The sequence below is a fragment of the Protopterus annectens genome, chromosome 4.part0 (assembly GCF_019279795.1).
Source record: "Protopterus annectens isolate FY-2018-M chromosome 4.part0, PAN1.0, whole genome shotgun sequence".
Taxonomy (NCBI): Eukaryota; Metazoa; Chordata; order Ceratodontiformes; family Protopteridae; genus Protopterus; species Protopterus annectens.
This window is the reverse complement of record NC_056733.1, coordinates 1,664,478,168-1,664,505,529: the sequence shown is the minus strand read 5'-3', so window position 1 is coordinate 1,664,505,529 and position 27,362 is coordinate 1,664,478,168. Positions and strand designations below refer to the sequence as shown.

Sequence of the window (27,362 nt, the reverse complement as noted above, 5' to 3'; positions counted from 1 at the left end):
ACAACAAGGTCTCTAACTGCATGGTAGGTGAAGGCACAACCACCCCTCAGGAGTCTGTAAGATACTGAGCTAAGGGTGAAAGGGACATCGAACACAATAATTGGTATATTCAGTGCCAAATATAAAGGAGGAATGGCAATTTTAGGTCTGGATGATATACCCTTGGCTATTACTTCTGCAAACTAGAAGGGTTTCTGACTGCATTTGCCACATGATGATCAAAGAGAGGTGAATTTTTATACCATGTTACCTGACTACATAATTCATTTAGTAGCATTTTATTGTCTATTTTATATGTTGAGGGCAGAGATTGTTTGCCAATGAAAATTATACTATACTTTTTTATGTTTAATGTGTGTTAGTTTCAGTACACCTGTATTAATTAGGCTAATTTTTTTTCTTTCTGAAGGGTATAGAAGACTGACAGGTAATTGAAAAGGGTTCCTATCACATAGTTGAACTTGTACAAGTTCGAACCCAATATGGTCGAGACCGTAAGTTTGAACTTGTACAAGTTTGAGTATTTAAACAGAAATCTCTGTAAGGGGAGGGTTCCATTCATTTCAATGTGGTGTGATCTCGGAGTTGGTATATTTAAGTAGCAGGGGGTGTGGCGGTTGCATGGGGGCTTGCACCCCTGCTTACAACAGTTTATTTTGTTTTTACTTCTTTTTTATCACTAGTCAAAGTTTTGTAACTTCGAACGGAATGGTTTAAACATTCCGTGTTTGAAGTTATAAAACTTCGATTATGTGATATAGATCCAATTGAAAATAACACCCAGTTTGCATTCATGTCTTGGTTCTCAGCTTGAAGATCTTGCCCTCTTCAAACCTCTCCTAAGATGTGCTACTGAAATGTTCCCACCACAGTGGTGTTGTATATCAAGCAAACATTGCAGATAATACTCAAAACATATTTCCTAGGCATGGATATGTGGTCCACTCTTATTGGACTACATGAGTGCAACTGACAAGGTGATGTAGTGAGCAGCTATAGTGCCACAAAATGTGTGCACTATTCCCAGTCTGTGGTTTCTTTTTCTACTGCATGTGGCACATTCTAATCAATCAGTTTTCTAGAACTTAAATTAACACAGCAGTATTATAATTGAGTAGAGTGCCTTGCAGTATGTCTAAGCACATTTTCTTCTAAATGCATTAAGACCTTGTGACAGAATATTAAGTAATGACAGCACAAAAAAGTGTAACAAGATTGTTGTGCCTTTATCTACCAAGGTTTATCATACCCATTCTGTGGTGATTTGTTTTGTATGTCCTTATGTATATATGTAGAAACAAGAACTGCACCCATTTATTGACTGGATTAATTTTAAAGAAAATAAAACATTTACAGTATTTTAGGAAGTGTTATTTGTAAATCTTGTTTGCTTAGATTTTTTTCTGGTTAATAGTTTTGACAAATTGCACTTGGAATATTAATAATGCATAATGTTATTTGTTTATATCTCTGTCTTTGCAGACCTCCGACCACTGCCAGACGTTGCCATGACAGGGAACTGCACACAAGAGTGCACAGAATATGGCCACTCAGATACCTGCTGGATGCCTGGGCAGCCATCTCCCAATCGTAGACCCAAGAACACCCCCAAGTTATCCACCTTTGTGCCTTACCAAGACAAAGGGGGTCAAGAACGAATAAGTAATGGGAGCCCAAAACTCCCAGATGAACGTAACCCCAAGATGGCCAACATTCGCTTGTTACCAACATACAGTGCCTTCTCTAGTACCAGCCATGAGCCCAGTAAGGACTCCCCTCTGGAAGAAATTCCTCTTACTCAAGCCTCTGACTTCCAACAAGCCACAACTCCTTCTACCCAGAATTCTAAGCGAGAGATATACCTGTGATGACTAAGAGGAAGACTCAGATTGTGCCTGCTCAGAGGGAGCTGATCATCTAAAAGGAAGTTGAAAAGCAAATGGCTTCTGTGTCTGATTAAAAGAAACACAGATTACCTGCAGGAATGTATAAGAAATTAATGAACATATTCTTTTTTTCAGTAAAAATGTTTTCAGGTTTTCTATTGAGAAAAATAACTCATTTTTCATGGTGAAATTTCTCTTGGACCATCGTCAGGACCCAGATGGCTATGAATAAGTTTAAACGACAGCTGCATCCTTGATGCATTTCTTGTAATGCATCTGCAGTATTACAAGGTGGGAGCTCTACAGCCTAGTAACCAAAGGTACAAATTGAGCAAGTTTTATAGTGAGACCAGATGAGGCCTCGCCACCAGGTGTCCACCTTCAGTTTGACCAGTAAGGCTCAGTCTGCTGCTGTAGGAAGGAAAATTCTTCTTTGTTAACTGTTGAGCACTGTAAATAAGACCTTTCATCAATGTAACTAGTCTGCCTGATTTTAAAAGTTGTGTGATTCATAAGCATTTTCAAAAATCAATTCTAGATTTTATTCTTTTCCAGAAGGAAGAGTGGAACCTGATAAAAAGTTGAGCATTGTTTATTACTGTAAATAAAGAAAGTAACATCAAAATAAGATTAGAGAAAGAGAAAGTTATCAACACTGGATTATTTTATATGTGTTTTTTAATTTATTTTTTCCATTATGTTGAATTACAAGCAAGTTGCTAAATACTGATTGATGTATGGCATAGACAGGAGTCTTTTGCCTCTGGTTGTGACTTATCAGCTACTTAATACTGTCACACAAAGAAAAAAAATACATTTTTATACTTGAAAGATGTTTATTTTTAATCAAACCCCCCCCCCCCCCCCCCCAGGGAGTTTGGTGCCATGTGATGGTAAGGACATTTTTTGAGTTGGGTTATTTTTAATATTTTCACATATTTGCCGTTCATTTACATTTTTCCTCGCTGGTGTTTTCTTGTGACCTTAATGACATTCTTTGAGAAGTGGATTCTTTAGGCCTTCTAAATGCTTTAGGAAACCAAAGTGGTTAAAAAGGCTGTGTAAAATATATTGAATTTAAATATCCATTTATTATTCTGAAATATGTAGGATAAAAGTAATAATACTTGAAGAAATGAATTAATGTCTTCAAGGTTTCCTGGTATCAGAAGTGTAAAAATGAGACAGATCTGGCTCAAGTGGAAAGTACTTTTTGTTTCTTTTTGCATAAATTGGGATCAGGCAAATGTACACTTATGTGTACATAGGTAGATGCAGGCATCTTAATAAATGCCTGATCTATTTTCAGAAATATTCCTGCGCTGAGCTGTAATAAAACAATGTAGTGCATGCTGTTTTGCATTAGCAGCTTAAGTTAATTGAGTCATTTTACAGCTGCTTGTGTTCTTATGGAAGAACAGACCAAGGGATTGTCAGCAGCTAGTTCACTCAAAATGTCAGTGAGAACTCTAGTTCGGCATTAATGTAGATGCAAGTTAACCAAGTCTGTCTTTCCTTTCTTGGCAAAATTTAAGATCACAGTCATCTTCTTTTGTAAGACATTAGTTTGTAACTTGGCTTAACAGGGACATTTATATTTTGATATTGGCATCCCCTTGGTATGACTTGGTCTGTTTTTTTTTCTAGTCATACCTTGATGCTAGTAGGTGAGTGGCTTTGATGTTTAGTGAACTGAAAATTATTACTGACCAGTTATTGGAAGAAATACTGGATCTTCATATTGTTTAGCCAGTGATAACTGAGTAAGTGTTAAAAATGAATTTAGAAATGGACTAATCAAAGAAAAGCTATGATTGGACATCCTTGTAACTCAACTTTTGGCCTTTCAGGTCATATCAATATGCAAGATCCGTCAGCATGATGTCTAACTTTATTGTGAGACAATCTTTTTTTTTAATTTATGAACATTTGTAGTATATTTGTTTAAACTGTATTTATAACTCTGTTATGGTTTTGTTTTTTAATGCATCACTTAATCTGTGAGAGCTTGTGTTCCATTTGTTGTGTTTTTCTTGTTTTATCCATTGCTGTTATTTTTACTATGTAATTGTGTCTTTATGTAGTCTGTTACTCATGTAATACAACAAGCAGATTGTTGGTCCTCACTAAGAAAAGAGGAAGGAGTTCATTGTCATTTTAATGAAGAAGGGAACTGTAAGTTGGGAGTTGTTTTATATTGTGCCTTTGTAAGGAGTGTAGGGGAAGTTTTATAAAATCAGATTTTGGGACATTGAAATAGTCAGCCAAATGCTGCTGTCTGCAGCTACCTTTTGATAAAATAATGGCATTTGTATTGCAAGCGATTCTAAACTTTTCTGTTATCATTTTTCTCTACAACATCTGCTCTCTTGACTAGTACGTCTCTTGAAGTACTGTGTCTAATGTTTCTTAAGGCATCCCCCCACTGGGAAAGGCTTACAAATTATTGTCTTTCACCATATGTTGAAAGGAGTGCTATAGAAAGTAATCCATGAAAATGAATAACCATGTGCGTGTTTTTATAGAAAGTAAAAAAAAGATTTGTAGTAGGGATAATCTGAAGAGGTTGTTGTGCATTTAGTAGTCAAGGGCTTAGAACATTTTATATCATCAGGTCTTAGCCTCACCCAGCACTGGGTTGATTAGTTCTTTTACTACGATGTCTTGCATGATGCATTAGCCAAGAGGAGGTAAGCCACATGTAGAACTACCTAGTCAAACTGCACTGGATTTATGCTACAAGTGGCATTCTCTTAAAAGTAAGAATGAACTTCAATGCTGCATGAAGCAGGAGATTACACATCAAGTTACATGCACTGAAAGAGTGGCTCGGGTACTTTTCTAAGAGAATATTTTGCAGTTTTAATTACTGTTTCCATTGTTTTTGGCTCACTCACTCAGTTCTGTGTGACTTGTGCTGCAATTCATCTGTGCACATCTTTATAGTGCATTGTTTGTTAATTGAAAATTCACTGCTTTCAGAGAAACAATCAGTGGTACCACAAGTTTTTTTAAATGTGTCCAACTAGGATAGATGTACTTTGTAGTGGGTCACTTTACTTTCCACAGAAAATCAAAGATGTTCAACTGAAGAAACTGTTAAATGTGGTTTTCTTCCTAGTGGCAGGCTAAATTCTTGTTCCACTTTAAAGTACTATTTATGCCTTTAAGTCTCACTGGGAGCTGTATGAGAATTTAGGAAATCAATTTAAATGAGTGATAGCAGAGAACTAATGTTAGGTAGGAAACCTTTGGTGGGGCACCTTCAGTGTTTTCTTGTAGCTTCAGCATCCCTCCTGCAGCCCTGATTTGCTTGAACTCGTAATGTGGAAAATGTCAGTGGGCAGTGAGAAAGAAAATTAAGCCAACTTCCAAATTTTATAGATAAATACATTTTATATAGATATATATATATATACACACACACACACACACACACACACATAGATAGATATACAGCATCTTGTATAATATAAATATATATAATGTTGCATTGATATTTTGATATAAAACAAATTTATGTTGTAAAGTTTTTTCTGTCCAAATCTGATATGCGAAGTCAATTTTGTGATGCTTGGAGATGGGCATTTAGCTATTCACTTGTCTTGCTCTGTTGAGACCTGTGCAACTTCTTAGAAGTTGTGTTATATGAATTTTTATTGGAGGCAGATTCACAATCATTTCATGAGCTGGGAAACTCTCTTTCTTCTACTGTACAATGAGGAAGTTCTTACTAGGAGAGAGGGTGAGGTGGGTTAAGAGACTTTTGTCAAGCTGCAGAGCTTGTGTCAGAATAACAATTAGCTCAGGGCTTCTGAAGGCATAGCTGTCAAAGTATTTGAGGAACTATGGTTAAAACCTTCAAGTATTTCTAGGTGAGAAATAGCTGAAATCTCAGAAGGATATTTTTTTACTTATTTTCTTACATGCAAACATTTCTTTTGGAAAGGTGTTATGGTTGTTTACTATTTTAAACATTGTTAGTGTTTGTATAAGTTGTAGTGTGTTTTAACTTATCATGCACTATGTTCAATGTTGATTTTTAAGCATCTAGTAAATATTGTACTGATTTTCCTGCTAGTCATACTCTTGATTTTAAACAGCTTCATTTCAAGGCATTTGTCTCTGGTCACTTGTAAGAATGCCAGTTTCTCCAAGGTTGTAGCATAATTTTTTCCCCATAAAGTAGTGATATCAGATCTTATTGAATTAAGTAGAGCAGTCTTGCCTTGCAGCATATGTGTGGGAGATGAAGTTCCCTTCCTTCCAGAAAACACTTTATGCAAGCATTTCTATGACATTTCTTCTGCATATTGGTCAAAGAAAAATGAGTGTATGTAAATTGGTCCTTGGCCATGACTTTTTGTTCGTGAATTAAGAGGTAGAAAATTGAGATTCTTGAAATATACTTCAAACTTTATGCTTGGACTGCAACTTAATTTATTATTAAATCTTTTGTATCTTCACAGTAAATTGTTATACTTGGATATCAGCCCCTCCAAAGGTTTCCTTCAGTTCACAGGTTACATAACAGTACGTTTTCTTCTGTAATTGTCTGATCATATGTATATATCTGCTCATCAGGGATGGCTGCTTACTACTCTTTTTGAAAAGGATAGACAGCTCTATTAGCTCATTAAGCAGGACATTTTTTGGTTACTAGCACTCTCTGTTGTCAGAAGGTGAAGGTAATTTAGTTCGGATTTTGAATTTCCTGGTATTAGACAAGTACTAAATTTTCTTTTTTTATACTCATTTATATCTTTCCAGGGGTGATCAGGGAGAAATGTTTGATTAAGCGATCTATTCAGAATCAAACAGTAGGGAAATGAAAGTGGAAGGAATTAAATAATTAAGTTCTGTACCTTTGGCTATAGGAAGCAGCTCAGAGCCTTAGTTCTGTGCACTAATTACTAGATAGTTGTATTTATTTTTGATTTGCTTACTAAGTAGGATCGTTCAGAGGGTGTTTTTGATCTTGACCCAGGTCTTATGTACAAATCAACATTAATATATTCAGAAATATTTTTTCTAAGCATCAGCATATTATACACATATATGCAGTAGAAAAATACATTTATTAAAAGCCCTCATGTTTAACACATGTAACTGCAAATCAGAAAATACAGCTGGTTATGCAGGAACAGATATTTAATGAATTGTTTTAAGCATTTTTCTGTAGTATTAAAAATTGCATCTCACAGTCTTTTAATGTCTTCTTACCTTGAGCAAAGTTTACAACAATGTGCATGCATAAAGACTGCCTCAGGTTTGCACATTCTCCCATGATTTAAATATTTACAAAAAAACGTATTCTGACTCTGCCTGGGTCTTTTTTTTTTTTGTCATATCAGAATGAGCGTAAATTTAAACAAATTAAGATTTTGATGAATACTCTTTGAGAGTTCCACTGTTAACGTTTCATCTCAGATTGCCAGTGATGTGAAATTTTTGTTGAACAGGTGCTCCACTGAAACTGTTACTTTGTATTGTCTTCAGATCAGAAGTATTAGGAAAATACTAAAATCGCTAACATGTATTAGTAAAATCGTTTTATTCTTCTTGGAGATGAATTTCATGGGTTTACAGGGGCATTTTTTTTTTAAATGAAACCTAATTTTATATCTGAGAGGCATAGACTTTTTTTTAAGAACAGTAACTGCTCTGCACAGTCCCATTTCTAATTGCAGGTCGAGTGAGAATGAAAGTGAAGATCTGGAAGGGATTATAAAGATAAGAAAATGCTCCTCCAAAAAATTTAAATATAGTGTATGTTTCCATTAAGTGCAAGCCCATCAGGAAGAAAATTGATTTTTATTTTATTTTATGAGCTGATTAGGGTTATTATTTCTTTTACAGTTCTTCCTTTTCTGTGCAACATCCATTACTTGAGAAATTGGATACTTTTCTTGAAACAGTTTCATGTATCCAGATGGTATTCCTATATCTCCTAAAGGTTTGGAAAGATTTTTGAGTGTGTTTCAGGATATGCATTTATTCAAGAAACTTTCTTGAGATGTCAGTTATATATAACAGCTGTTAAAGAGAGTAAGAAGCTGGTTTTATATATTTCCATCACCTCTTAAATCCCACACATTACAACTTTAAAGTTTTCGTCAAAGAGACTGTATTCCTTAACTTCACTGCAGTTAGAATTTTAATTTTGCCAGTGTTCTTGATAAATTAATAGAATGACTTTGTTAATCAAGCTGATTTTACAGCAGGTGTGTACAGATTCTATCAGTTGCATAATGATATGCTTTTGAGTACTGATCCCAGTTTACACTTAGTGCTTGCTTTCTTTCAAGCTTCTTTCTAGTGTGAGGGCATTGAGGTATGCATAGTTAAACAGTTGGCCTTTTTCAGGAAGTCTTCTTTCCAGCATCATTAGCATGCTTTCTGTTCCTGTTCACTTTTGTCTTGAAGGCACAACTTTTATTCCTGACCTTAAAATATTAACTTTTAATGAACTCTTGGTAAACTTTATATATATATATATATATATATATATATATATATATATATATACATATATATATATATATATATATATATATTTATATATATATATATATGTGTGTGTGTAAATCATAGATATATATATATATATATATATATATATATATATATATATGTATACACATATACACGCACACACACATATACATATATTTTATTTTGGTGTCAGTTTTCTAGGACCCAGCCCATTTAAGGAGAGAGTTCAAGCCTTGACATTCATTAAAAGTTGATGCTGAGGAGAGCAAGGTGACATGTTATTTCAAAATATCGCTTCCTGTCCACTGAAGGAAAAATGTTCAGAATAATTCCACCATTCTTCCAACTTCATTGTAACATGGTAGACTGCCACACTCCCATCCAATAGTTCAATTTAGGGTAGAATTGCAGACTTTTGGAGGAAATGGTATCTTAAGGTAAAGTTTTTTTTATTAAAAATTGTATGTACATTATTAGAGTTTGTTTTACTAAAATTCACATGTGGTAAATGTTTAGAAAAAAATCTTAGGAAATATTTCATATCTGACAGTATGAAAGGTTATTATTCCAGTTTTACCACTGTCCTGAAAGGGAAAAAAAAACAGTCATTGTTGACCTGACAAAAAAGCAATAAAGGAATTTAAAATGGTAACTCTCCATATATGATTCCTGAAAGGTTAGATGCCTGTCCTTGAAAGATGAATATTGGCATGTCCCTTTCTTTTAGACTCATGTGAGTAATTATTATTTAATTTCAATTCAATGTTTCCAGTTTGCAAACCTACCCTTCAGCCTAGTGAGTAGCACCTATAGTTGCAGTTCCCAGTCTTTGGAAAGTCCGCATTCATCTGTATCTGGATAATTGCTTCATTCAATAGCAGTTCAACCAACCATAACTGGAACACCTAGCCTTTATTCAGGTCTTTTCATTTAACATCATAAAAAATACACTAGATCTTTCTGTTGCCATGAAATTAATAATGTAATCTTACTGGATATTTTTCAAGAAGAATTCATTTTGATAAGGAGATGGTTCCAGTGATCTGCTTCCCAGCTCAAGCTGTCAAAGTGTTTGGAGAGTTTTGGATCACACATTAGTCAGAGTCATGGAGATACAGATTGCCAGACTTCATTTAGGAATGCTTTAACAGTGTCTGTATAGTCTGGAAATTCACCTGTTGGACCATTTGTCCCAAAATGTCTCAGAATTCATTCTCGGACAGGGAATTCAACTGATGGCAATATTTACTCAGATAAACTTTTTACCCCATTTCTTCCTCCTTCCTCCCTTCTGTCTTGAGTTAAATATGGATTCCTCAGACATTGAATGGGGAGTATATCACGACTTGTAAGTGTTGGGGAATGCCCCTTTCCTCATGGGTTTGTACCTAAGTCAGAGCAATATGCTGACTGACCCTAGTGAGCAATGCATTCAAAATCTGTTTCCATGGATTCTCAGTGGTAACTATCATTGCCATGATGAAAATGAGATACATAAATAAGCAGTGTGTGTGTGTGTGTGTGGGGGGGGGGGGGAGGGGATTATCAACTTTGCAAGCTGGTCACTCAACTCAATAACTAGCTGTCTTTCTGTACCTGATGAAAACAATGTTCTGTCAGACCAGCTGAACAACCTTCACAGAAAAAATGCTGATCTGGTTCAGCAGGAAAGTAGTTTTATCTCTTTTATACTTAAAGTGCCTCACCCGTATCATAGAGACTATGATCTGAATTCCTAATAATGGCATCTTCCTTGCTGAAGATGAAGGTCCAGTTTAAACCCAGAAAGCCTGCAATGAGAAAGTTTTACATGCCATGGTGGACACAATGTTCTTATCTATATATTGACCATAATTTTGATCCCATACAAGTAAATCTGCCTGATGTTCTTGACTACTATCTCACTTAACACTGTTCTCTAGAATTTTCTTATAGAGATCTATTGTTTCATTTAAGCAGCTAGTCATTTAAGGGACTCAGTCTTAAGCTACATCCTGCAGTAATCATCCATCTTGGTCTATATAAGGAGGTCAACTTACTTTGTTAGGAATTTAAAAATAGTGTCTCCATTTCAGCCTATATATATTCTTCCTTTGAAGACTTTTCTTCTTTTATCAGTCACTTAAGCCATGACAAATTCGACGATGGGGACTTGTGTGCATCTATACAAAGATTTCCATAAAGATTATCAGCCTAGTTGTACAAAAATGTACACAAGGATAGTCAGCATGTTAACCCTTCTTTAATGCTCGAACTTGTGTTAGATACCGTAATCCAAAAGATTCAGCTCCATTCATTCTTGTTGTCCTCACCCTGTAAATCCAAGTGAGTTCATTTTATATTTCAGGAACACTGTAAGATAGTTTTTACTGAACTGTTCACATGTATAATATTGAGAAATGTGATCAGCTCTTTGTCTCTCTTCTTCTCTGAGAGCTGGGACTTCTTATGATAAAACTAACCATTTCTTAGTCGATTGGTAGTTGTATGGATTGTGGTGCAGCTTTGACTGTATTCCATTGTAGGGACCTAACAAGGCTCATTCATCTAGAAATGCTCCCAACTTTTCTTTAGTGGGTTGTAGCAATATTTATTTGTGAAGCTGCAGTTTGCCAGCTTTACATTAATAATTGGATCACATTTTCAAGTTTAAAGGTGGTTTCTTTACAGAAGATATCCAAAAGACTTTAGATTTTTGATGAGACTTCTATTTATTATTCTGATTGATGCCTTGATATCGCCAACATGGAGTCACTGAAGGGATCATAACATCCTAGTACATTTCTGAGGAATATTGAGCATAGTATAGCAGTAGATGACTGAATAATTTTTTTTTGCATATTTGCAGCACTATAAGTACATGTTTTTCTCTTGTTTTGTGTTTCATCAGAGTGCTGCTTTGATAGCAGATTCTTCTCTGATGGTTATTTGGTGAGATAACTCTATAGCTGAAGTCGGATTGTTGTATAGCTTAAGGGCTTCTTTTAATTTAAATTATGTTTTTAAATCTACTTTGTGACCTTGTATATTTCTAGGCAGTAAGGAACACTAGTAAGGCTTGGACTTTTTCTTACTGGTTTAGTTTGGTGTGATTTGTACAGAGCACTACTGTTTCCGACTTAGTCTTCGATCCATATAGCATCTCCTCATGATTTATTTCTGAAGCTCTTTAATTCTGAGAACATCTCATCCCCTCCCTATTGGCTGTTTTCTGTTTGCCAGTGATAGCTAACCAACCAATCTGGGGGGCTTTTACTGCTATGCAAACTGTGATCCAAAGTGTTACCCATTATAAAAAGTGTTACAAGTTTCTGTGAAGATGTAAAAAGATCCTACCATCTACTGTTATGGTGGGTACCTCATACTTCTGTGCTTTCGTACTGCTATGGCTTTCATAACCTTTCAGAATACCCTAGCAGAATGGTGTAGAGTCCAACATTAAGATCATGTTATGATGACAAAAATGCCTGTAGTAATACCCTAGTATGATACTTTCAACTTGTGACATCTTAGTACACAAATAAAATTACATTCAACAGTCATTTTTAAACTGTATTTTAACATTTGACTGACACCTTTAGTTTACAGTATGGGACAGTTAAATGCAGTAGCATCTGAATTATAAATTTCAGCAGAAATTTTAAAGTTTTAAACAATTTATTTTCTGCTTTAATTGTATGGTAGATTTTAGTCCTTTTGATATAGTTTGTACGTCTTAAGACTTGACACCCATCAGAATGAATGTAACTGCCTGTGGTTTGTTACTTGATTCTGATAAAGACTTGCTCTGAAGAGCTGATGACTTTGGAGCTTTTATTGTTTTCCAGCTGTAGCTTAATTTTGTAAAACGATTAACTGCTGCATGTGGTCTAAATGTTGCATTTGTTTTTTAAATGATGTTTTCCCACACTTGTACATCTTTTAAGAGCTGCATGAGCTAAGGATGCAAGCACACAGTATTTTTTTGGCATGTCCTTACTGCCAGGGCTATGAGCCTAACAATTAAAGTTTTGATATCATAAAACAGTTGTTGCTAGTAACTACTGTAGTCTCATCTTTACAGATGAACTGTAACTTGTGAGACATCATCGGCTGGTAACAGCTGAAGATCATAGAACTTATTTATTTTTTTTAGTAACCAAGGGGGACAGGCTGGACAGTATGCATAATATAAAATGATGAATTAGGAATCAGCTTCAACCCTTTGTCCATTGTAGATTTATTTTGAGGTCAGTAGTTCTGAGTAGGTAAAATGCATTAGCTTTTGTTCATGCTTAGTAACCTAACAGTTCATGAATATGATATGGAATATATTTCGCCTTTTAATCTTCTCAAGAGTAAAAGCAGTGAGAGTACGTTTAAGTTTGGGATAGAGATGGAAGAGGCTAATGCCACAGAAGTAGCCGGTACAAAATTTGGAAGAAATTTCACATTATTCAGTACAACATTAGAACAACTCTCTGAAACATAAAACACAGTAAAAGAGAAAGAAAGTAGATGTGAATGAACATAGGTACAAAGTTTGATTCTGACAACAGTTTCACTGTGTTTTATAATTTCTCGTAATTGCACAGGGAGCACCTGGGGAGTAGGGGTTACCAAAGGTCACAAAATGGCTGCCCACAGTAAAGCCGTGCTTAAAAATTTGTAGCATCAGTGTTGATTCTATTTATACAAATTACAAAATAATTTAATTGCTTGTGATGCCTTGTTTTTTGTACAGTTTTATGTACATGCAAGTATATATATTTTTTTTTAAGATAAGAGGAAAGGAAAAACACTTTGGTGATTTAAAGTATGTAGCTATTTTTAAGACTGGGTACGATGAGCGTAATCAAACTCTCTGAGGCTATATGGATTATAAATATGTAATGCATTTCCTAGTGATCCATTTGCTTCCTTAACCCACAGTTTTATTTTCTTTATCCACCAGCAGTGAGCACAATATTTTCTTTGTAATTAGTTTGATTTTTCATACAGTAAGCATGATCTGCAGAAAATAATGTGGACCCATTGAATGTCCTTTCTTTCCTGCTGAGCTGTCAGTCATGAAATCCATTGTAATTAATCCTTCCAAAAAAGCTTTACAATAAAAGTTGTGAAAATAACCTGTATGCCTCTTATTTTGTATTGCAGCACGTTTATGGTTCTGACTTTGTAGCATCTCTGTCATTTCTGGTAAACAACCATACATTTAAAGATTGAACAGAATTTTAATTACAATATTAATTGTTAATATACTATTATTTGCATTTTTAATTCTGTTCGGTTTGTGGAGGTAGTGGCTATTAACAGTTTAGCAAATATTGGGAAATCAAGGTCCAGCACATCCCAGACACTAATATGATGAGTTCAGAGTTAGTACAACTCCTTGCCATAGTCAATGAAGCAGTACACAGTATGTGTGCAATTTGAACTTTACTTGCCAAATAATCATTTTGCAGAAAGTCTGAACATATCATGTGCATGGATGTAGTTCTTAAAAGAATGACAAAATAGAAAATATAGCATCATTCAAAAAAAAAAAACTTAATCTGAAAAATGATTTTTATTACACAGTGCTAATTACCAGGATACTTTATGCGGTTATATATTTTAGGTAAACAAAGGCAGTTATGTAAAGTTTCTTAATTAATGCATGGTATTCGTTTTACTTTGAGAGCTGGTTATTACAAGAAGGAATCTCAATTAACCAAAGAAAATGCTACCTGCATCATTGGACTGTGGTATTCATTGAAAGACAGCTCAATTTCAATTGAGGTACAGCAACACTATATATGTTTTGAAATATCAAATTAGTTTAGTATATACATTATTAGCTGGAAATCAGTATATACATACAGTGTGTGTGTGTGTGTGTGTGTGTGTGTGTGTGTGTGTGTGTATATGTATGTGCTTGCGCACGTGTGTGTGGTTCGTAAGGTAGAATACCTACAGGTGACTTGTTCTACATTCAGTAACAAGTAATAGCAATGCTCAGCCTCTGTCATTTCAAATGGACACATCTGTTGTTCCTTATACGTGTTATGAACACTGATACAATCAAGAATAAAAATTACTTTGCCATATCAAGCTATGTGTTGTGTATGTTATATAACAAAATACAAAGAAAAGAAAGACAAACCATTGCATTGTATTTTGGGACAATCATCAAGAAACATATCCACCACAAATTCAGATTTATTTTTTCTGGTATGGTAAGTGTGGACAATGGGGTTGTCACCTTTACAAATGATCAAAGTGGGACAAATTTTAGGGAAATGTGATGGACTGAAATTCTCCTTTTTGCCAAAGTATAAGTTTATTTTTGTAGAATTTCAGCCGTTTGTGTTGTTTCATATAATATTAAGGTGACTAGAGTGTAAAATAAGTCTTTTATGCAGGTATTAGTGTAAACCTAGTAAATATTTCTTGTCCTAAAATTTCAGGACATTTGTAGTTTTTCATGCCTTTTTACTAGACACAACTGCCCAAACAAGAACTGTCCTTCATAAAGCGGAACAGGTGATAACCTTATTGGACAGTATCTAGAATGACTTTTCTTGTTATTCTGCTGCCATGTTTCACATACTAAACACATACGGTTGCAGTATGCGTGCAGATTTGACTACAGTATTCAACCACAGCAGGCATTTTATGCCTCAGTACCACAATTCAGCAGGTGGTGGGTGAATGTACTGTTTATGTGTGCGTAATATATATATATATATATATATATATATATATATATATATATATATATATATATTATATAGATTACTAGCTATGTGTGCCCCTAAGTCCCTGACTGCTGGGTCAACTCTAAGGGGTGTGTTGTCAATATGATAGTTAGCAGGAATGGATGACTTCCCAAAGGATACTGTTATGCATTTATTGGCATTTAGTTTTAATCCATGGGTGTGACAGCAGTTGATTTCTATGTCAGCCCCTCCTGGAGAACATTTGTGTCAGTGTGAGATTCAATGGCAGATCCTAATTTGCAATCATCTGCAAATTTAGTCAGCAAGAGACCAATGACATTGGCCTTGACTTCTGAGAAGTAAATTCCAAAAAGGAGCAGTCCAAAGACTGATCCCTGAGGGACTACACTTATGACCGGTATCTTTGTAGAGGTGGACTCTCCAATTCTAGCTTCCTGGGTCCTGTCTATGAGCCAGTTTGCTAACCACCGGGTGACTTACAGGTTTGTACCTAACCTCTTGAGTTTGTCAACAATGTCTGAGTGGGGTATTGTGTCAAATGCCTTGGCCAGGACAAGGTAGGCAATGTGAAAGTTTTTGCCCTCATCTATTGCTTTGGTGACCTTCCCAAAGATGTCCATCAGGTTGAGTGCATGATCTGCCCTTGACGAAATCAAACTGGGTTGGTTCCAGTGTTTGGAGGTTTGCTATATCTCTGTTGATCATCTCCATGGCTTTACATATAAGACTAGTGAGACTTATGGGTCTGTAGTTTCCAGGGTTTGTAGATGGCTCATGTGCAGAGGGATGAATGTTGCCTTTCTCCATTCATGAGACACAAAGCCTGTTTGGAGGCTACAGTTAAATAGTATTGCTAGAGGCCTGGTAGGTCATGTTTCATGCTATTTAGAGGGCATCCTGGGATATTGTTTGGAGCCATTGATACAGTGTTCTTGGTCTTAGACAGAGCATTAAGGACCTGTTCCCTAGTGATAGTAGAGGGAGTTATATTTGATATTTTCCTGAGGGAAGGTAGATGGGGGGAGGGGTAACATTGGAGCTACATTTATCAGCCAGGAGGTTTGCTATATACCTTCTGGCTCAGTATAGGTGTCTCCATTTACAACGCTGCAAACAATTTTGTATTGCCTTTGAGGTTGTCACATAGCTAAAGAATGCTTTGTGGTTGTCCTTGGCCTGGGAGGCCAAACTTACCTCAAGTTTGGCTTTGGTAGACTATTTGTCCTCTGTGTTGTTTGTTTAGTTTGATGAAAGTACTTTTATCCTGCTTGGTGTTGCACATCCTAATTTTTGCCATGATTTTCTTCATCCTGTTATACAGGCTATTGATTTTGTGATTCCACCAGGGTGGTTTGTTTTTTGAGTTTGCTCTGTACTTCTTCCTGGTAGGCACAGCTGCCTCTGTGTAGCTATTAACATGCTTGTGCAGGGTTTCTGTGAACAGTTCTGTGTAGGCAGTAGTGTTCTCAGGGTTTATATGGGCTTGACATTTTGACAGTTAATGGCAGAAGGTTAGCCTTAGAGTAGTTCCTGAATATTCCAGGTTTAGCTGGGAGTCCTGGTTTTATTTTTACTTCAGAGGAGACCATATTAGTGAGAACCAGATCCAGTATGGCTGCACCCCTGGTTGGTGTACTGACTATCTGGTCCAGGGATTTTGTTTACAAAATCCAGGAATCTCTGTGCGTGTGCATTTGGTGTCATATATGATCACTTGTAAATAGTGGAGTAATTAAAGTCACCCATGAATATGGTATTGGGTTGGATGGTTAGTGTTCCTAATAAGTTTTAATGTATGTTATGGGTTTCCTGGGTCATAACGAGTGACCTATAGCTTGCAAGAAAGTGGTATTGGATTTTGCGTATGGTGATTTGAACATAGAGCAGCTCTAGTGCATTGTCGTTTGACCAGCCTTGAAATATATTTATTTTTGATGTAAATAGAGACACCTCCACCTTTAGTCCCTGCCTGTGAAGTAGCTGGCCTAAATGTGTGGAAGGGATAGTAACCTTGCACTGTTTTTGTGCTCTCTGCAGTTTTAAACAGTGTCTCAGTGACCACACAGACATCAGCATTCTCTAGAATAAGAGAGCTTCTAAGGAGTAGAGTTTTTTGTGCAGATTCCTAGCATTGAGCAGTAATACCTTTAGATTTTCTTGGTTTTGATTTGCTATGTCGGAAGTACTTTCAGTTTATCAGTGCCTAAAAAGGAACTATGGGGGAAGACAATGATTTAGCTAATATTCAAAAGTCTAGAGGAGAAAGGTGCAGACCATTCCTGGCAAATCAGCGTGGTCTGTTGACCATCTCCTTCCATGCTGACAAGATACTGCACCCCCTTAGAATGACACCAGAAAGTAAACCAATTATTAAAGTCAATCATCTTTTGTTTGTATTGTGGCATCATCCTTGGAGAAGGTAAAATGTTGTTCAATTCTAGGCTCATACCAGCCTGAGACACATTCCGAGAGGTCCATGATGTCTCTCTTCAGGTCTACTTCAGAAGACTGAAAAACCAAAAGATATTCTGAATATTCAAAATACTGAATGATGGAATTTGCCCCTTCTCCACTGTTGTGTGATCTTGGAGTTGGTATATATTAGTTAGCAGGGGTTGGGGGGGGGCTTGCCCCCCCCCCATGAGGGGTGCAGGGGGGCTTGCCCCCTTTATTAAAATATGTTTAGTATTTTGAATTTTCAGTCTTTTGGGATTCAGCATTCTGAAGTAGAAACCCTGCCTTCATATAGTCTAGGGAGGTATGTCTCAAGTCATTTACTCTCACATGGACTATGACTGAGTCATATTGGTAATTGTGATCCAATGACCTGAGTGTGTGCTAATATGCTGGATCCTAGCCCTTGATAAGCAACTGACCATGACTTTCTCCTTACTCAGCCTGGTGAGAGATACATCAGTGTGTCTCGTGATGCAGTCTTCAATGGCTAGAATGTTGGATTGTGTGGTGGCTTGCCTTATGGGCTAAGAGGTAGAGCCTCCATGAGATGTAGCTCTAAATGTTGATGTGGGTGTTGTTTTGAAAGAGTGCATTTGGCACTGATGATGGTATTTGTTATGTGTACTTCATCTAGGAGATCTTTGTGGTTTAGGAAGGTTACATTTAAGTGCCTCAGCATATGTGTGTCAATATGTCTGCTTTGAATTGTGTGTGATGGGTGCAGAGTGTGTACTGCTGACAAGCTTATTGACATTAGGAGTACTTTTATGTGAGAGCTTTGCCTCCAGTGACATTGTACAAATGCATCTTTCACATACCTTATTAGTTTGTTTGAGAATTAATTGGTTGTCAGTAAACATGAGGCAATTTATACATTGCTTCAGGATGCCCATATCCACCAAGCTGGTAAGGGAGACCCTTTTTTATTGATTAAACAGTTGGAGTGAGAATATCAATCACTGTCAGGAGTATCCAGTTTGCAACTGTTGGGACAGTGCTTGTTAATGCAAACTAGCTGTCCTGTATGTAACTAGGTATTGAAGAAATTGCAGTTGTGCTTTTACAGGAAAAATGTCACTCAAGGTGTCTGAGTCTGTATAGAGCACTGCCAAACACCTGAGGGGAAACTTAATACGTAGACCCTGAAAACTGAAGGATGAAGTATTTAGGCAGATATTCTGAAGTTAGAAACAATTCAAGCAGTACTTACTGAAAACAAAAGAATTAGCTTGTCAAGAATGATGAAAAGAGAGGAATCACATGAATGGCTACTGCCTGGTTACTACTAATGCTGGACTCACCACAGCTTTACTCTGTTGGGATTCAATGCTCCTTTGCTTCTTCTCTCACCAGAAGTAAAATGTTAGCACCAATCCCAAGATGAAAAGCAGGCCACAGCCTGTTTGATGATCCACAGCCTCATCTCAGATGATGCAAGGCTTTGGAGGCTTGTAGTCTTTTCCTGGTAGATGCCTTGAATAGCAACCAGACCAATCAGGAATGTTAAGCACTAACACTCACTCACCAACCAGAAACAGTCAGGAAGAAATGCGCTCTGCTCTTTTCTCACAAGGGCCAGAATATAAGCACAGATTCCAAGCTGTCATCTACAAAGCAGTTATTAGGCTTTCTGGTGATCAGCAGTCTCCAGGAAACAATGTCCCTGTACTCCTTCTGTCTCCAGGAGAAAACAGAAGCACTAATCCCAAGATGAATACATTCCAAAGACATGCATCTGGAGCATTTTCCCCAGGCCTCAGCTGAAAATATGCTCTGTCCTAGTCGGACTTTCCTGGTCAACAAATGTTAAATAAATAAACAATATTTTGATAGTAAACAGTATATAAATATATATATATATATATATATATATATATATATATATATATATATATATATATATATATATATATAGTTCCCCTTCATATGATCAAATTTCTGTAAACTCGAAAGTCATAAACTTGAAACCAGAATCTCGAATTTAGAGAAAGTCAAACATATGAAAGTAACAAAAAAAAATAACACCTTTCAAATGTTTTCGAGGGGGGCTTTGCCCCCTGTACCCCGCACACCCCCCTACTTAATACTCCCAGATCGCACTATAGTGAAGGAAAGGGAAATCTTCCATTCCGCACTATACGTGTAAGCACAAAATGGAAGATTTTCCATTCCTCCGCTACAGTGCAGTCATGGAACATTTACATTTAAACTACTATGGTACAGGGGGACCTGGCCCCTTGCAATAAGGTAAGTTAACTTTTAATTTTTTTTTAAACCTAAGGCTCCCATTCACAATTTCGATTTGATCTTGTGAAGGGGAAATGTATATATACATATATATATATATATATATATATATATATATATATATATATATATATATGGGTCTACTTCATATGGTTGACAGATCATTTGATCAAAATTAATTTGGTCAACAGCTCATTTGGTCGACAACCAGTATTCAAGGCACTTAACAGGGATTTTCCCCCCTCCCCAATGTTGTGCGACCCTGGAGTTGTTATATATAGTTGGGGGGGGTGTGGTGGGCACAGCCCCCCACCTATTTTCATTTAAAAGCATGAAAATACAAGAAAAACTACACATTTTAAACAAAAATAGACGGGGGGCTCCACGGTCGCACAACATTGGGGAGGGGGGCAAATCCCTGTTAAGTGCCTTGACTACTGGTTGTCGACTAAATGAGCCGTCGACCAAATGAATGTCGATCAAGTAGTCTGTTGATCTTCTGAAGTAGACCTATATATATATATATATATATATATATATATATATGGTTACCTATCAAAACATCTACTCTTCATAACATCTAAACTCAAAACATCAAACCATAACATCTAAACTTCAAAACATCTAAAACTCATAACATCGCATCTTAAAACATTGAAAACTACAAAGCAACTATAAATAACATCACATACACACTGTTTGTTAAGTTTATGCAGGGGGGGCAAGCCCCCCTGCACCCCCCCGTAAATTAAATATACCAACTCCAAGGTCTCACTACAGTGGGGTAAAAAGTTAATTTCCTAATCCCACTGTAGTGCGACCTTGGAGTTGGTATATTTAATTTATGGGGGGGGGTACAGGTGGGCTTGCCCCCCCTGCATAAACTTAACAAACAGTGTGTGTGATGTTATTTATAGTTGCTTTGTAGTTTTCAGTGTTTTGAGATGCGATGTTATGAGTTTTAGATGTTTTGAAGTTTAGATGTTATGGTCTTGATGTTTTGAGTTTAGATGTTATGAAGAATAGATATTTTGATAGGTAACCATATATATATATATATATATATATATTTATATAGGACTGCTACTGTTTATCAAAATTGCACATGCCACAGTGAAATCTCCGAGACAACACCAAATATCCGCCATGACGAAACCTTAGAATGCCGAAACTTATTACAATGAAAACACAACTGCAGATGTGATGCAGCACTTGGAGCTTCTGAATAGAGATCGTGGAACAGTGAATATTGTGTAATTTTCCTTTTTCCCCACTGTGATGTGATCTCTGAGTTGGTATATATATATATATATATATATATATATATATATATATATATATATATATATATATAATTATAATTTCAGGGGGTGTGGGGGGCACAGGGGGGCTTGTTTCCCTCAAGAATGTAAAAATATGTTAGTTTTTTTAGTTGAAATGTTGTTTAATCTTGTGTAGTTGCTCACTTTGCTTACATTCGTCATAAAAGCTGGACCAGAACTGTGGAAAAACTGACTTGATTGATCAAGTGGCTATGTTCCATAATAGTTTAGACAGTCGAAAGGAGACAGGGGAGTGATATCCATTATCCAGAAACCGAGAGATTCAGAGAAACTTTAAGGTATGACCATACTTTTTGACCATACTTTTGATTGTGGTTGGAATGCCATTAAAAAAACTATTTTGGCTGTTTTAAGCACTGATCTTAAATCCTGTAACAGATGGGTTGAATATGATGCTTTCATATTGAACCATTGGCTTAACGCCTAGGAAAGGAAATCTATGTTCTCCTTCTTCCACTGAACTGAAAGAAAAAATAAAAAAATAAAAAAAAAATTATTAAATGCTGAAGTAAAGCAGGTTTCTTTTGTTATGACTGAATGAACTGCCTTGTTTTACTTTTCACACATGGAAGTGCTTCTCTCTTTGCCTTCTGAAAGAAAACTGCTGTTCAGCAGTATTTCAGAGCACTGGAGCCCTATAGCAGTGTGTTAATTTCATGGAAGAAACTTATCAACGTTTCCAAAAAGGCAACCCACAGAGCACTGCTGCCCAGCAAAAAATGAGTTTTTGAAAACTCAACCCAACCATCATGAAGAATGCTTCAGTACTCTAGAAGTGGTACAGCATAAGAATATGGTGATTTATTTATTTATTTGCAGTTTGTTTTCCAGGATGGTCCATTGGGCCACTAGGAGCCCTTTTTCAATGGAGTCCTGGGGAGAAAAGCTCCAGTAAAACAAACAAACACAAGTTAATTAGAAAGCAAGTTATAACAATAGATAGTACAGTAATACCGGTAATAAATGGCATTAGTGAAATGCAAAAGCAGGCATTCTTTAAATAAGAAAATAAAAGTGTTATACAATCATAATTATATACAAAATCTGTTGATTCCAACAGATGCTTATCAGAGTTAAGAAATCATAGGAGGAAGTTTGCAGGTGTACTGAATACTGGGGAGTAGCTTAGGTTAGGGGACTTTATGCAGGATGGGAAAAGGAGCATTCCAATTGGGATGTTAGGTGGGAGTGGAGTAAAGTTTTGAAGGAAGAGAGGCTGCTAGTGGTACAGATTAGTGGATGGAGAGAATTTCACAGGCGAGCTAGGGAGAAGGACAGAAGATGTTTGCCTGGTGGGCGAGAAGGTTTGTGTAGCTTAATCAGATTTTGGGAGATAGATCTTAGGGATCTATTGGGTAGATGCATTTTAAAGGTGGTGGCAAGGGAGGGGCAGAGAAAGAGGGTCTAAAGATAAGTTTGTGTGTTTGGGTAAGTTGAATATAGGTGAGGTGGTTGGCTAGTTCTAGCCAATTAAGTTTGTGAATGGCAGTGCAGTGGTGTGCAGAAGATCTGTGGCCTGTTGTAAATGTTTTAATTTTATTGTAACAGGAGGAGAGTTTTGCTTTGAGGGAGGATTGTAGGTTAGTGAGGAGTGGGGTTCCATATAGGAGGGATGGGATGAGGTATATTGAAGAGAGTATTAGTTTGGTGGCAGGAGAGATATACCAATTGTAGCAATAGAGCATGCCAAGTTTCTTGTGTGCTTTATTAATATTTGCTTGAGAGTGGATATCAAACTTGAGCTGGTCATTGATTAGGACTCCTAGTAGTTTTGCATTAGATACTATTTCTAGGTGTGTTTTATTCTGGCTTGTGATAGTGAAAGTGTTTTTGTCTAGGGTGGTGGTTTTTGAAGGGGTAAATAACATAAGTTTAGTTTTTGTGGTGTTGAGTGCTAAGTGATTGTCCTTCATCCATTGTTCGGTTAAGGAGAAGGCATTTTGAGTTAGTTTAGTTAAAATGGGGATGGAGGTGGCAGAACAGATTATAGTGGAGTCATTGGCATATTGGATGAGATGAGTGTTAGGAATGGTCTGACAGAAGTCGTTTATGAAAACGTTAAATAGTAGGGGCCCTGGAATGGAACCCTGGGGTACTCCTGTAGGAATATTAAGAAATGGGGGGTAGCTTTTTTCCATCTGACTGCTTGTTGCCTATGTGATAGATAACTGCAGTTGATAGTGGAGGGGGATAGGTTCAGTTTAGAGAGTTTGGTTAGGAGAAAGTTCTGAAAGATGGTGTCGAAGGCTTTAGATAAGTCTAATAAGACGGTGGACACAACATGGCCAGAGTCACTAGCTTTGTCAGTTTCAAGGAAGGAAAGGAGAGCAGTGGTGGTGCTGTGGCCAGGCCTGAATCCATGTTGTGTGGGGTTAGGACTTGGTTATTGGTGGGATAGGATAACAGTTGTAGGTGGATGCATTTGTCTAGCAGTTTGGAAATCTGAGATAGGATGGCAATTGGTCAAAAATGTCTGATGTTATTGTTGCTCCCACCCTTGTGAAGTGGAATAATAAAAGCCTTTTTTCAGGGTTGGGGTACCTGACATTCTGTGATTGACTGGTTTATTAGGATAGAGATGGGAAGGGCTATGGCTTCAGCACCTATCTGTAAGACGTAAGAGGGAATTTGGTCTGGGGCATTGTAACTCGGTTTCAGCTTTTGTAGGAGTTTTTTAATAGTAGAGATGGGGATGGGTTGTATGGAGAAGGGAGGGGGTTGGGAGGTGGAGGTACTGAGAAAGAAGAGGTACTAGAGGAGGAAGAGGTAGGTGAATGTAAAGATGTGGAGGTAGGATGGTTAGTGAAGGAGGTTGTTAGTTTGGCTATGGAATCAATGAAGGTCAATGTCGGGAGCATTTGGGTCAGGGCAGGGTTTTTATTTTTTTACCAGGTTTAAAGAGAGAGGAGACTCCATACTAGAATTTTTAGGAGTTTGTATTGCGATTAGTTTGTAGTGTAGAAAAATAAGATTTCCGGTCTGAAGTAATTTGTTTTTTTTTTACTTTGTTGCGCAATAGTTTGTATTCATTAAGGGTGGTGGTAGTTTTGTTTTTCAGGTAGCATTTCCAAGCTTTGTCTCGGAGTCTCATAATGCCTAAGGTATCTGTAGTTAACCATGGGACAGATTTACTTTTAATACATTTTGTTTTTAGGGCAGCCAGGGAGTCTAGTAAGTGTAGGAAAGTTGTATTGAAGTAGGTACCAGCATTATCTAGGGATAACATTTTTAGTGGGTTCCAGTTTGTTTGTTCAAGCAAGTTTGTAAATATGCTGGGGTTAAAGTTTGTTAGGGACCAGGTAGAGATAGAGGTATGGGATAGTTATAAGGGGGAGTACAGGCGGTGGGCAAAGGTAGGAAAATGGTCACTGAGTGGGTCAGGGAGAGTACCACTGTCAGAGATTTGTGATGATGAGATACTAGAATCCAGTCAAGGGGACTTCTAGTAGAGAAGTCCTTGGAAGGCCTAGTTGTGGTGTTAATGAGCTGACAGAAGTTGTAGAGGTGTATATTTAGAGGGTTTGTGGTAGACTGAATAGTGGCCCTGTTGATGTTTACATTACCCAGGATGATGGTCTTGTTAGTTACGTTGGTAGACAACCAAGAAAGAATGTCTTTGAGTATTGTGACATTGTCTCCAGGAGGGATATAAAGGGTAACAATACAGATGAATTTATGTTTGTTTATCTGAAGCAGGGTTGGAATTAGTTCTGCATTATCAAATTGTGGACTAGGTTTGGTGAAGGGAGTAACAGAGAGGGTGGATGAGTAGAGGAGAGCAACTCCCCCACCTTTTTTGTTTGTTCTGTCTTTTCTAAGTATGCAGTAGTTGGGTGGTATTAGTTCAGAGTCTTTCATGTGAGGTTTCAACCAGGTTTCAGAGATGGACACGATATCTGGTTGATTGTGGAGAAGTCAGGTATGGATGTTAAGGATTTTATTGCATATGCTTTGAGAATTTAGAGCTGTAAAGTGAAGGGATTTACTGGTTGTGTGGGGAGAATGTGAGGTGGAAGTTGAGTTGTGAGGTGAAAGGGATCCAGGGTTTGGGTGGATATCGTCAAAGAGAAGGATAGTGATGAAATGACAAATATGTGAAAAAAGGTTTTTGGATAGTTTAGTTTTATGTTTGTAGGTTGTTAGTTTTATTGGAGTAGTATTGATAAGGAAGGGTGACATTTTGCTGGAGATGGGTCTGAGTTTGTAGGGGAATAGTGTATATTATTGTAGAAGAACAGATAGGGGGAAATAAAGATTAGGGAGAGTGTGAGTTGTTTGTAGAACATATTAGTTATGTGAAAGGGGGCAGAATGACAAGTGTTAAGAGGTGTAGTAAGATAGTTTAGGTAGGATAAGCTGAGAAGAAGAATTAATTGGGTTAGGGTTGAAGAAGATATGATTGGCATGATGTTTGTCCAGATTATAGTTGTATGAGAGAAAGGGTTGTAGTAGGTAAGGTGGGATTTTTCTGAAAGTTAGGGGTGGGTTTAATTAGTGTGGTGAGATAAGTTGATTGGTTGTTGGATGGAGATGGGTGTAGTTATCTCTGTATAGGGGAGCGGAGCGGGTAGAGCCAAAGAGAAGGAAGAAGGCAAGACTGTCAAGAACAGTCAGTGGACTGAAAGGTAAGCTCAGAGGTAGGAAGGGAAGGAGATGAGGCACTATTTTACTATATTTATTGATAGGTAGAAGCAGAGAGTGTCACAGAAATTGTACGCTGAAAGCAGGGAATAATAGACCTTTTAGAAGTGTTTCAGTATTTGTGTAATGTAGGAAAATAAAAGGAATAATTACCAGTGGTTATGTGCTGCCACCTAGTGTTCTAATAGTCAATTACAGGAGCACTTAGAGGAGTTTAGAGAAACTTGAGAAATAGTGGGGTAAGAGAAGTACATGGTAGGCTGCTAGCGAGCATACGCAAGGTTAAATACAACAGTAACAGGTAAGGATATTTTTCCCATTAGGATACATACACTTTCCTGGGCAGTTCTTTGGGACAGGCAAAGAAATTAATGAAAACAATGGAGGATCCCTGTTAGGAGGTTCTTTTCTCAGTCAGGAAGCCAGGTATATCTTGGAATGTTGGGAGACCTCAGGATTAAGTTTATACACGGAAGGCAAACTGTAAGAAAAGGGGATATATAAATAGGTAGTAGCACAAAGTTTTGAAAGTTAGATAATTCACTTTCATTGGTAGTGGAGCTAGTGGATAGTGTGAGATGAGGGTATGTGAGAATACTAGGATAAGGAAGCTAGGGGGCCTACGGACACTATGTTATTCATGTGACCAGTACACAGAAATTAGTGCAATGCTGCAGTAAAACAGATATATTGTGGGCAGTAAATTCACAGTACATTATACATATTAAGCCATAGTACAATTAGTGCAGTACTCAGAGTGAACTGCAAACAAACTATACACTCTGTGGTAGAACATTAACAGTAAATCAGCAACAAGACAAATAATGCAGTTCTTGGGACAGTCAAAATGGCAGCAGAGTAGTTTAAGAGAAGAAATATATCAACAACTGTGGTTTAAACATAAAAAACTTACAATGAATCACCAATCTATGGTTTCAAAAATAGGGTCAGTACATTCAGTTGAGAGAATGAGCTTGGTAAACAATGCAATGGGGGTATTAGATACAGTGAAGGCTATATAACCTATATCAAATAACAAAAAGTTGAGCTCAGACTAGGCAGCAATTGCAGTTGGCTGAAGTCACAATGCTTAAAAGTGAGTGTTTGAACAGCGCTTTAAATATTTAAGGGCCTGTGTTAAGTAGGACAAGTTGAACTCAGACTTGGCAGCAATTGCTGTCGGCTAAGTCGCAGCAAGCATTTGAACAGCACTTTATATAATTAACATGTTGTAAGCCAGCTGTATCAGTGTAGACAACTGGGCACAGTGCCTTAAATATGTAATATGCTGTAAAACCTGTTGTAGCACTAGGAATCAGTTAGGCACAGGTTGAGCAGCACTTGAGAATGCTGTAGCACAATCACCTGAGAGTGAGCACTCAACAGAATGGGTGTGTCTTTATATTATGATTGGCCAACATGCAACAATCCAGCTGCAGTAGCAGGAAGCTGAGCATAGACTGGGCAAGAGTCGAGGGTGCCAAAGGGCAGTCCCTCAAGAGCTAGCACTCAGCAGGGTCCGAATCCACCAACAGACATAGAGTTAACATACAAAGAGCAGCTGTTTCAATAAAGTATTATGAGCACGAACT

The 27,362-nt window shown here is 37.0% G+C and overlaps 1 protein-coding gene across 4 annotated transcripts in view; it reads left to right on the top strand.

Moving 5' to 3' along the window:
• PCDH1 (protocadherin 1) overlaps positions 1–8,358 on the top strand; it is a 1,308,367-nt gene extending 1,300,009 nt beyond the window's left edge. For 3 of the 4 annotated variants that reach the window (XM_044069421.1, XM_044069422.1, XM_044069420.1), the window contains exon 5: positions 1,483–8,358. In XM_044069421.1, the coding sequence (XP_043925356.1) occupies positions 1,483–1,868 (386 nt within the window). In that variant the 3' untranslated portion in view covers positions 1,869–8,358. The remainder of the gene's footprint in view (positions 1–1,482) is intronic. The other variant, XM_044069423.1, reaches the window with a different exon arrangement.
• The last annotated feature ends 19,004 nt before the right edge of the window (positions 8,359–27,362 follow it).